Genomic DNA, 12,830 nt, shown 5'->3' on the forward strand with positions numbered 1-12,830 from the left:
GAATAACTCAAAACCACAAGCTTTCATTATCTCACTAGCAATAAAAGTCCAATATTGACGTGAGCTTCGTCTATTATATCTATGTATTTATTTCACGGTGTCGAAAGCTTATGGGTTTCCGCTATGGCATGGTGCTTTACGTGTTTTAAAATCATCCTAAACTTAGCTGGCAACCCTAAGCTTTGAATATTAATATTAAGCAGGCACATTGGGAAAAAATAGGTTGAAATTGGCGTCATTGCTTCCCATTTTCACTTGGATGAAATGCCTTGATTTGTCGAGTTAAAGTGTAAAATAAAGGCTATTAATGGGATATAACGACACATTTCATTAAAATTTATAACGATCAAGAAAATTAAGATACGTTCACCATTCCATTTAAAAGTTAATATCATTGATATAGTATAAAGAACTGGATACCCAATCAGCCGCCAAAAATGGCCCCACAAAAGTAATGTCAAAACAGATCACGCATCACTTTTTCGTTTAGTCTTGTTTGAAACGCTCAAATGTGAAGTTGTCAACAATTACGAAATGTGCCGTTAAAATATGTAAAAATAACAATGATAAAACAAGGAAAAAGGATGGAATGTATTTCTTTCGGTTAGTTCTTTGGATAGCATTACATAATTTATGTAATCTGGTGGTAATTTTATGGTTTTGAATAAATTAATTTGTTAGTACCAAAGAAGGGATGTCAAGGAACAAAAATCTAATGAGTCGATGTGAGGTCAATATTTTTTTATATTTTTATATGGAATTCATAAGGAATAATATTATGTTTAAATTCAAGATTTCCAAGAAAACCTATGCGACGTGCAAAGTGGACTGCTATTTAATTATAGCAAGAGATAGGCGTGATGCAGTTTTAAACAAGGCAAAACGGCACTTGTGTGTTCGGCCCATTTCCCTGTTTCCGACATATACACCACCAATAAGGGCTACTAACTGTAAATGCTAAACCTGTCTGAACAGGATTTTTTTATAAAGTATAGGTAGACTTTACAAAAAAAATACAATCAGTACCTAAATGTCCCCGTGCACCCGTGCTATGAGTAAATGTAGATCTTAAATACACAGTTATTTGGTACTACTTATTAGTAGAATTTATTTCAAGGAAATTAGTATTTAAAGACGTATACGAATTAAAAATTTAATTTGTTTGAATTTGAACCACGAATTAATTTTATTTGAGCTCTCGATTAAATTAAATTTGTTTTATTTATTACTTCAATTGGTTTTCCTGTACAGTAATACATATTAAAGTGTACCAAAGTGACTCCATTCGTTCATTATTCTCGTTTGACGTTGTTTGACGTAAATACGTTACGTTTAGTGCCATCGGACTAAATTTTTTAACAGTGTTGGTACTTATGTTTGCAAATTTGACACTTAATGCTTACGACATTAAGCTCTTTTCTGTACGAAACATTTATCTTGACTCAAAATTTACGTAAGCGTTTTTATCATCAATGCAAATGGTGCGAAACGTCATTGGGATCCACATTTGTTGACGTTTTTGTTCTGCTTTGTGTGTCTATTTCTTTTATATTAAGTCAGTGGTTAATATGTAATAAGAATATTCTGGTTCTACAAATCAAGGCATCCAAATGTCGACTTTTTACTAATAAGTTATTTTTTTCAGGTGATGGTGACCAACGTGACGTCGCTGCTTAAAACAGTCAAGGCTGTAGAAGACGAGCACACGCGAGGAACCAGGGCGCTAGAGAGCACCATTGAGGCTATCTCGCAGGAGATTGAGGTAAGATAGAAAAAAAATGTCAGTATCAAACAAATAGGGACGTCTAAAGTGGCTTTGGAATGTGCAAACTGCAAACACTCCTTTATTCCCTTTCCCTTGGAATGTGTTGCGATATATTTGACTGATTGGTAGAAAAACCATAGTTAGAATTTCAATCATCTTCACATAACTAAGTTAATGTACCTAATAAAATTGTTTTCAAAAAGTTGTAATGAAAATAGATCATTATTTCACTTTAGGATAAAAATCCTGGTCATGGCACCAATTGTAAATCCATAATTTGCGAATATTGCGTTTGTTTTTTGTTTTCTTGAGCTCTTGAAATTAAAATAGAATATCGATCAACAGCTCGGAGTAATAATCCAATATGGAGTGGTGACACGCACTAATTTCTATGTGAAAAATTCTGCCGTTTTCGGCGCGGGGGGCGAGGAACGCACACAAATAATGTAAACACTAATGCATTTTTTGCATGCGTCGCTACACACGCACACGACAAAATTATCAAACACTAGCATAAACTATATTCACACAAATACAAGAACAAACACAGACAACCCTGTCCGTGAACGACATGATGTCAGTTTTAAGTAAACGTAGAAGTGCGAGGGACTTGTCGATAATATTGTCGATATTTTATTGACTGAATTATAACTGTCTGCTTTAGTCAATTATAACCATCAAAAACATTACCTACATGTAAAAAGGTGCAAGTATCGCAACGCTTCTACTACAAAAAAGTTTTGAGATGTAATGCTAATGTGAAACCAAGTCGGTTATTTTAATCAGTGCCAGGGGGTGTTAAAACCGTATCAATAAGATATCTTTAATTTGTAATACGTATAATGACTTGGCCATCGCACGGCTGCATAATGACATAAGGATCATCGTCACCTATTAAAAATAATTCTAATTGAACATAACGCTAGCACTAATTGCAGTTTGAGCATTACACGTATTTACGAGTACGGTACGAGTAAAGCATTATATGCGATTGCCAAGTCAGTATATGTATTACAAATTAAATATATCTTATTGATACGGTTTTAACACCCCCTGGCACTGATTAAAATAACCGACTTGGTTTCACATTAGCATTACATGTCAAAACTTTTTTGTAGTAGAAGCGTTGCGAGACTTGCACCTTTTTACATGTAATGTTTTTGATGGGATCTCATCTCTTTTTGTAGACAGTCCTTCTTTTCGGGTACTCATACCCATACTATGTATACACATATCATAACTAAACACATCTTTATTCGTACTCACATCGTACATACATCGTAGTGTACCTTTACTTTACCTACTATTTGTAGGAACTGCAACAGTAACTCTGTAATAGCATATATTTATATGGAATTACAAACTTACTTATGCAGTTCTTAGATCTTTAAAACGTGACTGATCTTGCAATATTTTTAGGTTTTGGATGGCTTGATAAGCTGAAAACTACTTATGTTTAAAATGTATTGCATCTTTTGGAAATCTAAAAAAATAAATCAAAATAACAATATATTTATAATGTTCATATAGATTTTATCGATATTGGTTTTTATGGTGTCCCATCACTAACTATGGTAGAGTGATACCAGAGTAATAAATTAAAAGTGCCTATTTATGGAAAAAAGTCGGCAGTAAATACCTTAAAATAAATAAAATACAATAAAAATATTGGACATGTCAAATAAAAAATATACGATAGAAACTAAGAGAAAAATTAATTTTCAAACAGTAGTAGGGTAGGTGCGTTAGTTTTCGTCCAGCTCTAGTTTTCGTCCACTTGACGAAATTGAATATAAATCTACATTGCTGCACAAATTTGGACTTAATACAATCCTTAATGTCGAGACAATATATCTATCTACATAATGTGTTCGTATCATTAGCGGAAAGTCATTTGATCATCCCGCAAAAAGTTTATTTAAAGAGTATAAGATTCTCACTCTTCCAAGTGTTTTCATATTAACCGCATGTAAGTATGTTAGGGCTAACGTGGATCAATACGCTACCCATTCGCAGGCCCGTAGAAATAACCGGTTAATTGTCCCGCGGTGCAGGCTCGCAAGGGCCCGGAAGTCACTTGGGATCTTAGGCCTAAAATTATATAACTTGCTACCTGAGGAAATAAAACTATCAAAAACTGAAAAAAAGTTTGACGGAAATCTTAAAAAAATGTTAACTGACTTAGCGTCGACGAATTCGTTGAAACGTGCACTAACCCTAAGTAATTTATGTACTATGTATAACCTGAGATGTATAATCAAATGTATACCATGTATGTATTAGTTGAATACGTACCTACCTGACCTGTAAAACATTGACTTTTATGAATAAATGTCTTGTATCTTGTATCTTGTATAAAAAATGTATTTGGCAAGTAGTAAATTAAATATCAAATATGTTATTTGCTAATCTGTCATGTGGACGAAAACTAGAGCATGGACGGAAACTAGCACAATGACCCTATATCGGTAATATCACGTTATTTATGATTTATACTATTTATTTGATTGAATGGATTATGTTGATATAAAAATAAGGTGTTATAGAAAAATAATGTGTTATACAAATTATATAATAATAAGCAACACAAATTAGAAGTTAGGTATACCTAATGAATATTTAGAAAGTCCTCTTTAAATATTACCCTAAATTAGATCTAGTACCATGAAGTGGTATCACTTTCAGATTGACAATGTTTTTTAGTTTTTTGCTAAATTAGTGCACTATTTGATAATATTTACATGTAATAGTACTTACATATGAAAAGAAACGTGTCCTTTAAGTACGCTAGATGTTTCCGATCGGTTTTTACAGGAGGAAATGCTACAATTCGGCATTTTCTGCTCCTAACATTCCGCTTAGACTGACGTTTGCTGAATGGCGTATGACGTATGGCAACTAGTTTTATATAACCTCCTTGACCGGCGGCCGCCGACTTTTGGCAGAGGGGAACGCCTGTTAATGGCGGTTCCTGTTGGTTTATTATTCCGAGATCAACAGCATCTTTTCAAAACTATCTAAGAGTAGTAGTAGTAATGGAAAGTATACACAAAACAAGAAAATAGTAATACAATTCATGTGTACAAAGTCAAACTTATGCCTTAAAATTATCGTCTAAAACAAAAGTCTATTTTGTTACGTCCATATATAACTTTATACTTATTACCTTCTACAGATCCTCATGAACCCGACTCCACCGAAAACCACAGCCACGCCAGAAGAGCTGATCCGCTGCACGCGCCAGATGACCGTCAGCACAGCGAAGGCAGTTTCAGCCGGAAACAGTAACAAGCAGGACCAGTTGACTGCCGCTGCTAATTTGGGAAGGAAGACTGTTGTGGACCTGCTAGCTGCTTGCAAGGTACAGTACATATTTTTATTTTAAATGTACGTACACACACACATCACACACACACACACACACATCACACACACACACATCACACACTCACACACACACACACACACACACACACGTCACATTATGGTTGAAACTTATCTATTATCTTAGATCTGCAGTATGCAGTTTAAACTGATAAATGAAACGAAAATTATCAGGAATCTAGAATACACTCGTAAAAACACGTGTCACGGAGTACAAGAGTATGAAGTGACATTGACGTAAGAACCGTCAAGTGTGAGACGGGTTCAGATAAGGCGGGATATTCGAATTTTAACTGAACATTTAACATAAACTTATATGAATTATAAAACATAATTACTAAAGTGTATCATGTAGAAAAGAGGATGGAACTATTTTCTCATATCCAATGCAATGCAACGCGAAAAAAAGATATCTAAGCGTGATTGTCAAACTTTTTACTCGTTGATAATATTTCTAATTAAAAAAACCTGAAATAACGTTTCAAACTTATTTTGTATTGGTGTTTCCCGCTGGACCTCGTGTCTAAATTTAATTAAATTTTAAGCGTGTGGAACGTATCCAAGTATATTAGAACAAATTAAATTATTTTCAGAAAATATTTTAATATGTTTTTATTTCAAGTAGAGCTATAGCAGAGGACGCTGGTTCAATTCTAGCCTGGGGCACTGGAGGCCTTGGTCACTTTTTTCTTAGTATATGACATTTATTTAAAGTGTATTCAAGTATTTTTAAAGCTCAGTCAGTAAAACGCATACGCTGTGGTCGTAGCCAGGATATGGGCCTGTTTAGTTTTATTTACTACTTATTAAATTAAACTTCTATTCCAGGCGGCAGCATTCACAGCGGAAACGGACGAGCTTCGCATACGCACCATCGAGTCCGGCCGCGAGGCGGCGCTAGCTTACCGAGCGTTGCTCCAAGCCGTACTCAGTGGCAATGGCAAGCGACAGCTGCCAGATCTATCGCGTCGCGTCGCCGCGGCTGTTGCTGATATTATCGCTGCTGCGGACTTACTTAAAGGTAAGTTATTATAGTCTACGCTATATAGAAGGGATGCTAGTATACCGAGCATTGCTCCAAGCCGTACTCAGTGGCAATGGCAAGCGACAGCTGCCAGATCTATCGCGTCGCGTCGCCGCGGCTGTTGCTGATATTATCGCTGCTGCGGACTTACTTAAAGGTAAGTTATTATAGTCTACGCTATATAGAAGGGATGCTAGTATACCGAGCGTTGCTCCAAGCCGTACTCAGTGGCAATGGCAAGCGACAGCTGCCAGATCTATCGCGTCGCGTCGCTGCGGCTGTGGCTGATATTATCGCTGCTGCGGATCTGCTTGAAGGAAAGTTATTATACTCTACGCTATATAGAAGGGATGCTACTATACGGAGCGTTGCTCCAAGCCGTACTCAGTGGCAATGGCAAGCGACAGCTGCCAGATCTATCGCGTCGCGTCGCTGCGGCTGTGGCTGATATTATTGCCGCTGCTGACTTACTTAAAGGTATGAACCTAAGTTATTATACTGTATTATTTACTGAATATTGGCGTGATGAGAGAGCATACCGACCGTTGCTACGGAACTTAAATTTTCTATTTGTATGGCTGGTTACTAGGTTACTACATGAGGGGTTACAATTTGGTGCCGTGACCAGGATTTTTATTCTTTTAAAAAGTGTCTTGAGTTGTGCAATTCTTTTGCCTACTCATTATGATAAATACGAAATCTAATACCTTTAAACGAGCAATTCTTGCATATTTATTTATTTAGATGTATATATATTTCGAGGATCTCGAAAACGGCTCTAACGATTTTGATGAAATTTGCTATATGGGGGTTTTGGGGGGCGAAAAATCGATCTAGCTAGGTCTTATCTCTGGGAAAACGCGCATTTTTGAGTTTTTGTATGTTTGTCGCTCAGATATTAAAGAGTTAAATGAGTCCCGAGGAAGGACAGGGTCATTTTTATCACAGAAATTATCATTTTACGCAGACTACGTCCCGTTCAGATGTTCGTTAAGACACAGACGACCGGTCTGGCCTAGTGGGTAGTGACCCTGCCTGCTAAGCCGATGGTCCTGGGTTCGAATCCCGGTAAGGGCATTTATTTGTGTGATGAACACTAATATTTGTTCCGGAGTCATGGATGTTTTCTATGTATATAAGTATGCATTTATCTATATAAGTATGTATATCGTCGCCTAGCACCCATAGTACAAGCTTTGCTTAATTTGGGGCTAGGTTGATCTGTGTAAGATGTCCCCTAATATTTATTTATTTATTTAATTTTATTGCGGTGGAAACGGCGGGCTGCTGGGGTGCTGACGCGAAACAATTTGTGCGTGACATAGGCCGTCGACTTAGGCAAAAGGGAGAGGATCCCCGCTCCGAATCGTTTCTGGTGCAGAGGCTGTCCATAGCCATCCAGCGGGGTAATGCTGTGAGCATTATGGGCACTTTTGCACCGGAAGCGATAAGGAACGGGTTTGACTAGTAGTTACGTATGTAATTATGTATGTTAATATTTGTAAGTTGATCCTTGTTTGACATGAATAAATTTATTGAAATTTATCAAAGACTAACCTAGAGATGTGTAAAAATAGTCCCCAATATAAATGTATTTTAATCACAAATAAAATTCCCAATTATATTAAGCTAGAAACTCGAAACACAATATTTAAAAACAAGTTAGTAAATTTATTAATCGATAAATGTTATTATTCGGTTAAGGATTTTCTTAATGACGATAGTTTATAACATCTATTTTTTGTAATACTTATATTAATAATTGTTATTTATAAATGAATCCAAACTTTAGGTTATTTAGTTTTTAAGTTAATGTTGTGTGCCCTTACAGGGTGTCATGGTCTGACTTGTATTTTATTGTATAACATCTGGATTTACTTATGTACATGACTTTACAACAAAATAAATGAAATGAAATGAAATGAAATGTTGTGTGTAGGCTCGGACTGGGTGGACCCCGACGACCCGACCATCATCGCCGAGAACGAGCTGCTCGGGGCAGCCGCTTCTATTGACGCTGCTGCCAAGAAGCTCGAGTCGCTGCGCCCGAGGAAGAACATGAAAGTACAGGTTAGTCATAATCATAATCATAATTTTTATTGATAATAAAAAAAAAAAAAAAAAAAAACGTTTATTCAGAGATCTTTCTTATAACTAATTACATATATTCTTCTGCCAAACCACAGAGTGGTTTGTTGGCAGACGAGGCTCCTTTATGTATTTGCAAGCTAGGTAGTTGATAGGTAACTTAAACTTAGGTATCTACTTAACCCTTTACCTCATGCGCAGCCCTATATAGCAACTAATAAGGTTCATTTTTAAACAAATACTTTTTATTTATGACATGAAGTAAGGGGTTAACTCTATATTCTTAGCGTACAGTAAAAGAAAATCAAAATAAAATTAAAATGTAACGTATTATTGACTTTGTATTTTGTTTAATAAAAAATTGCTTAGTTTCTTTTTAAATGTTTGTGATATAAATTACATGTCACATTTTATACAGTGTATAAAGATTATATTTAAATATTAATTTTCACTACATAATGTAGGTTGTATTTAATATAGTACATCTACCTAAGTTCCTAAATTTTAAAGAACTCTTTATGGTCGTAGAACGCTTGCTCGACTAACCAATTTTTTAATTTGTTTTAAATATTGCTACGCTTTTGGCAACTACTATTGAATCCGGGAGTCGATTGTATACTTTTGGGCCCAATATTCATATTCATATTCTTTATTTGTATTGATCATACATTGTCACAGCCGCGTTATTTACATTATTATATACAATGGGTATGTCGGAAATATAATATACAATTAAAATTAGGTATCATTGTAAATTTTAGAAAAATGAACATAATTACATTGTCAATATGTGAATGAGCTTGTCCGATTGTGCCAGCTTGTGCGGCACTTAGTTTACTATGACTCCATAAATGATCGTACAAATTTAATTTCTAGGTTTCCTCGCTATTTCAACTGAATAGGGAATATTACGCAAAACTCTGCGTAGGGGGCGCCACTCCCACAATAAGTCACAATTTAAGGGTCTACCGCAAACGAGAGAGTCGAAATTTTGTTATCTATCCTCTCTATCACTCTTGCATATTCGAGCGATAAAGAGGCAGTTAGCCGAGTTTCGATTTCGCGTTTCCCGGTAGGCCCATTGTAAAACCGCCTTGATGTATCAATCTCATATTTGATTGTCCGTGAAAACTTGTCAAAAAACAGTTTAAGGTACAGTATGTATAAGTTAATCTATGGTTTACTAAAGGCGCTAGTGCTGCACTCTGGCGGCAAAACATTGCAGTAGTATTACTGTAATAGCGAGGAAACCTAGAAACTAATAGGGAGTATTCCCTATTAGTTTCTAGGTTTCCTCGCTATTTTAACTGAATTCTCTTAACTTTTTTATTGAATAAATATTAACAACTTATGAAAAAAATATTAGAAATCATCCTCTGTAACAAAATACTACCAATGGTAACAGTGCCATTCTCAAGCATAATTAGTTATCATTTTATCGGTTGACATTAAGTCCTTGCCAAATGATGTCGGTTAACACTGGTTAACACATTCAGTGCCGAAAACCCGACTATCGGGTATTTTATGATTTTGTTCCCAGGCCGGACGACCCGATAGGGATCGTGGTACTACAGCTTTATATGACGAAATACGTTTGTTCAAAGTTCTAAATATACTTTATTCATGTAGGCCTATACATCGTTTTTTTTAGCATTAGAAATAAGGTAAACAATCTTGATGTGTCTTTTAATTGAAAAACACATTTTAAAAATAAGTTATGCCAAATTAGTAACAATTATGAATCTAATACGATCATTTAGTCTTCGGCTTTCATAAGTAATAGTTATTGATTTTTGATTATTGATTTTACCTTCTTTCAAGTTCTTTCTAATGCTAAAAAAACGAACTATAGCAACAAGCACTTATGAATAGTAATTAGGTATTACATAGGTAACATATTATCTTAATCTAATTATCAGAGCAATTTATTGATGTTAATATTATTCCATAATAACATTGGATTATGGCTATGGACATATGGCTGGGTGGCAATGAATGTGTTAATTATAAATCATCCCTTGCGCTAAACTCAATGTAGCCATGTACGCTAAAGGAATATGGAATCTATTGCAAGAAATGTCTACTGAACGTATGAAGAACAGAAGAGAAGAGAAGGAAAGAAGACAATGCCAGTTGTCGTTGAGATATGTTTGATATTCTTGGTTGTTCTGCGTATCACCCGGGAATCAAACATATTACCTAACGACTCTGGCGCATCGGCGAGTTCAGAACACAGAAGAAAGAAGACTTACTGCAGTCTCTTTTGTTGACATTTAAGTACTACTTTAAACTTAAATTTTGTGTAACCTGCAAGCGAATTATGGATGGCTTTATCCACGTGACAAATGATAAGTGTCACTTTTTAACACCACGTGTTTGAAAGATACGGACACTGTTTTTATCACGCTGTCACGTAAACATACACGAACAAAATATCCGTGCTGAGGAGTTTCAGAGTAAAACGTCTCGTAATTTTTGCTGAATTTGTTTTTGTGGTCAAAGTTCTTCTAAAGTATTTCATTTGAAAATTTGCAATTCAATAAATTTCAACTCGTTCCCATCCACAGGTAGAGTATAGATAAGATTAGAATTAAAAAAGTATATTATCAACATTTGTCATTGTTTTTTCTCTGGACCCTTTATTATGTACTTTTGACGATTGGGGGGGGGGGGGGGTCAGAGAAGATATCACTGGTAATTTTTTTCAAAGCGGCAAAGACAAAAACAACTACATTACTTAACATTACATACTTATACGCAATACAGTAGAAACGACATTAGACTTGCTTAGCGTCTAAGGGTACCCGAATAATAATTATCACGTGATCTTGTGGCAGGGAGGGGGCGGGTTGCGTTAAAATAGCCCAAATTTGATCACATGATTTCTGGACGACCCCTTAGTTCTCTACATATTACGCTACTACGCTTCATACTTCATACTTATTAGATTATTAACATGTACGTATTGTCACAGAATAACTAATAGTACTACCGTACAGAAAATTCACTCCTTCACAAAAGTCAGGTATAAAATTACACCTATATCGCCGCCTGCAAGCAAAATTGAAACTTATAACCGCGCACGAACCGTGAATCTCCTTTGCGCGCCGCAGTTTTATGACCGAGCTGTGAGTGTCGGCACGGGGTTATCACTCGACAAGTTTTTATACCTATACCCACTGATTTATTGTTTTTAAGATAAATATGTAGGAATTACAAACGTTGATTATGTAAACATACATTTTTTATCCGGAGATAGCATGTCTGATTCTCGCGGAAGTAAGTTTCGAAGCCATTGTGTATTTTCAATTTTGCGCGAGCGCCGCGTGACACGACTATCGTGCGCGCCGAGCGGCAGCCCACTGCCATACGCCTGTCCGATGGGCGCGCCGGCCAAATGTACCTAAACTGCGGAGTGACACCCCCCTGGTATTGTGCAGGAAGCGGACGAGAGCCTCAACTTCGACGAGATGATCCTGGAGGCAGCCAAGTCCATCATCGCGGCCACTTCCGCGCTCGTCCGCGCCGCTTCGGCGGCGCAGAGGGAACTCATCGATCAGGTTTGTCATTTGTTATAATACTAGCTTTTGCCCGCGGCTTTGCACGCGCAGGAGCAAACTTTGGACGCCCATTTTTTTTTTTATTCATCTTAGGGATAACAAACAACTATACAATATAATGTTACATTTAGTGTTACAAATTAAGATTAACTTAATGCATAGCCAACGACATTATCCACGAATAACTACAAATTATGCAATGGTTGGCACAAAAAAGAACAGTTAATTATTTGATGTGGATTATAGGTACTTATATAAACCGGGACTAATTATATGCTACGTTAGTATAACGTCATGCCTTATATAACTAATAGGTTAATGAAAAGAAATTAAATGTTAACTTAGAACAGGTGCAGATACAAAACTTAAACTAACTTAACTAAAACTGAATTTCAATTAGGGGTTTCTAAGGGGGAATCTAAGATAGGGAATCTAAGATAGCCCTTTAGGGGATGAATTTTGAAAAATCCTTTCTTAGTGGACCCCTAGACCTTATAAGGAGCCTACTTGCCAAATTTGGACTTTCTAGTCCCAGCGGTTTGGGCTGTGCGTTGATTTAAGTCAGTCAGGTCTTTCACGTTTATATATATAGATTTACATAGTTTTAACTCATTAAAGTATTACCATTGCGGAGAGCCTATACAATCTATCCACCATATAATTCACGAGTGCCCAAAACGAATGTACCTGGTGACCCTCTGGACTTAAAAGTGTACAGTGTTAACGCAGCACGCAGGGTGAAGAACTTAGACATTAATTTGTAAATAAAATTGTAGAACGACACATAATGCCATACGAATAAATATAGATAGTCAAGCAAATCTTGTCAGTAGAAAAAGGCGCGAAATTCAAATTTTCTATGGGACGATATCCCATCGCGCCTACATTTTTCTTTGCCGCCTTTCTCTACTGACAAGATCTGCTTGACCATCTATATATAATAGTACATTACTGCAGACGCCGGGAAAGAAGGGCTTGCCGGGTGAGTAGGTATAGACGGCCGACCGTA

The 12,830-nt window shown here is 36.3% G+C and overlaps 1 protein-coding gene across 1 annotated transcript in view; it reads left to right on the forward strand.

The window, feature by feature from the left end:
- Positions 1-12,830, forward strand: part of LOC134659168 (talin-1) — a 157,490-nt gene that overhangs the window by 132,486 nt on the left and 12,174 nt on the right. Inside the window, exons 52-56 of the mRNA XM_063514800.1 lie at positions 1,646-1,762; positions 4,941-5,126; positions 5,978-6,170; positions 8,113-8,243; positions 11,702-11,821. Coding sequence (XP_063370870.1) covers positions 1,646-1,762; positions 4,941-5,126; positions 5,978-6,170; positions 8,113-8,243; positions 11,702-11,821 — 747 coding nt within the window. The remainder of the gene's footprint in view (positions 1-1,645; positions 1,763-4,940; positions 5,127-5,977; positions 6,171-8,112; positions 8,244-11,701; positions 11,822-12,830) is intronic.

Source organism: Cydia amplana, chromosome 24 (genome assembly GCF_948474715.1).
Source record: "Cydia amplana chromosome 24, ilCydAmpl1.1, whole genome shotgun sequence".
Classification (NCBI taxonomy): Eukaryota; Metazoa; Arthropoda; class Insecta; order Lepidoptera; family Tortricidae; genus Cydia; species Cydia amplana.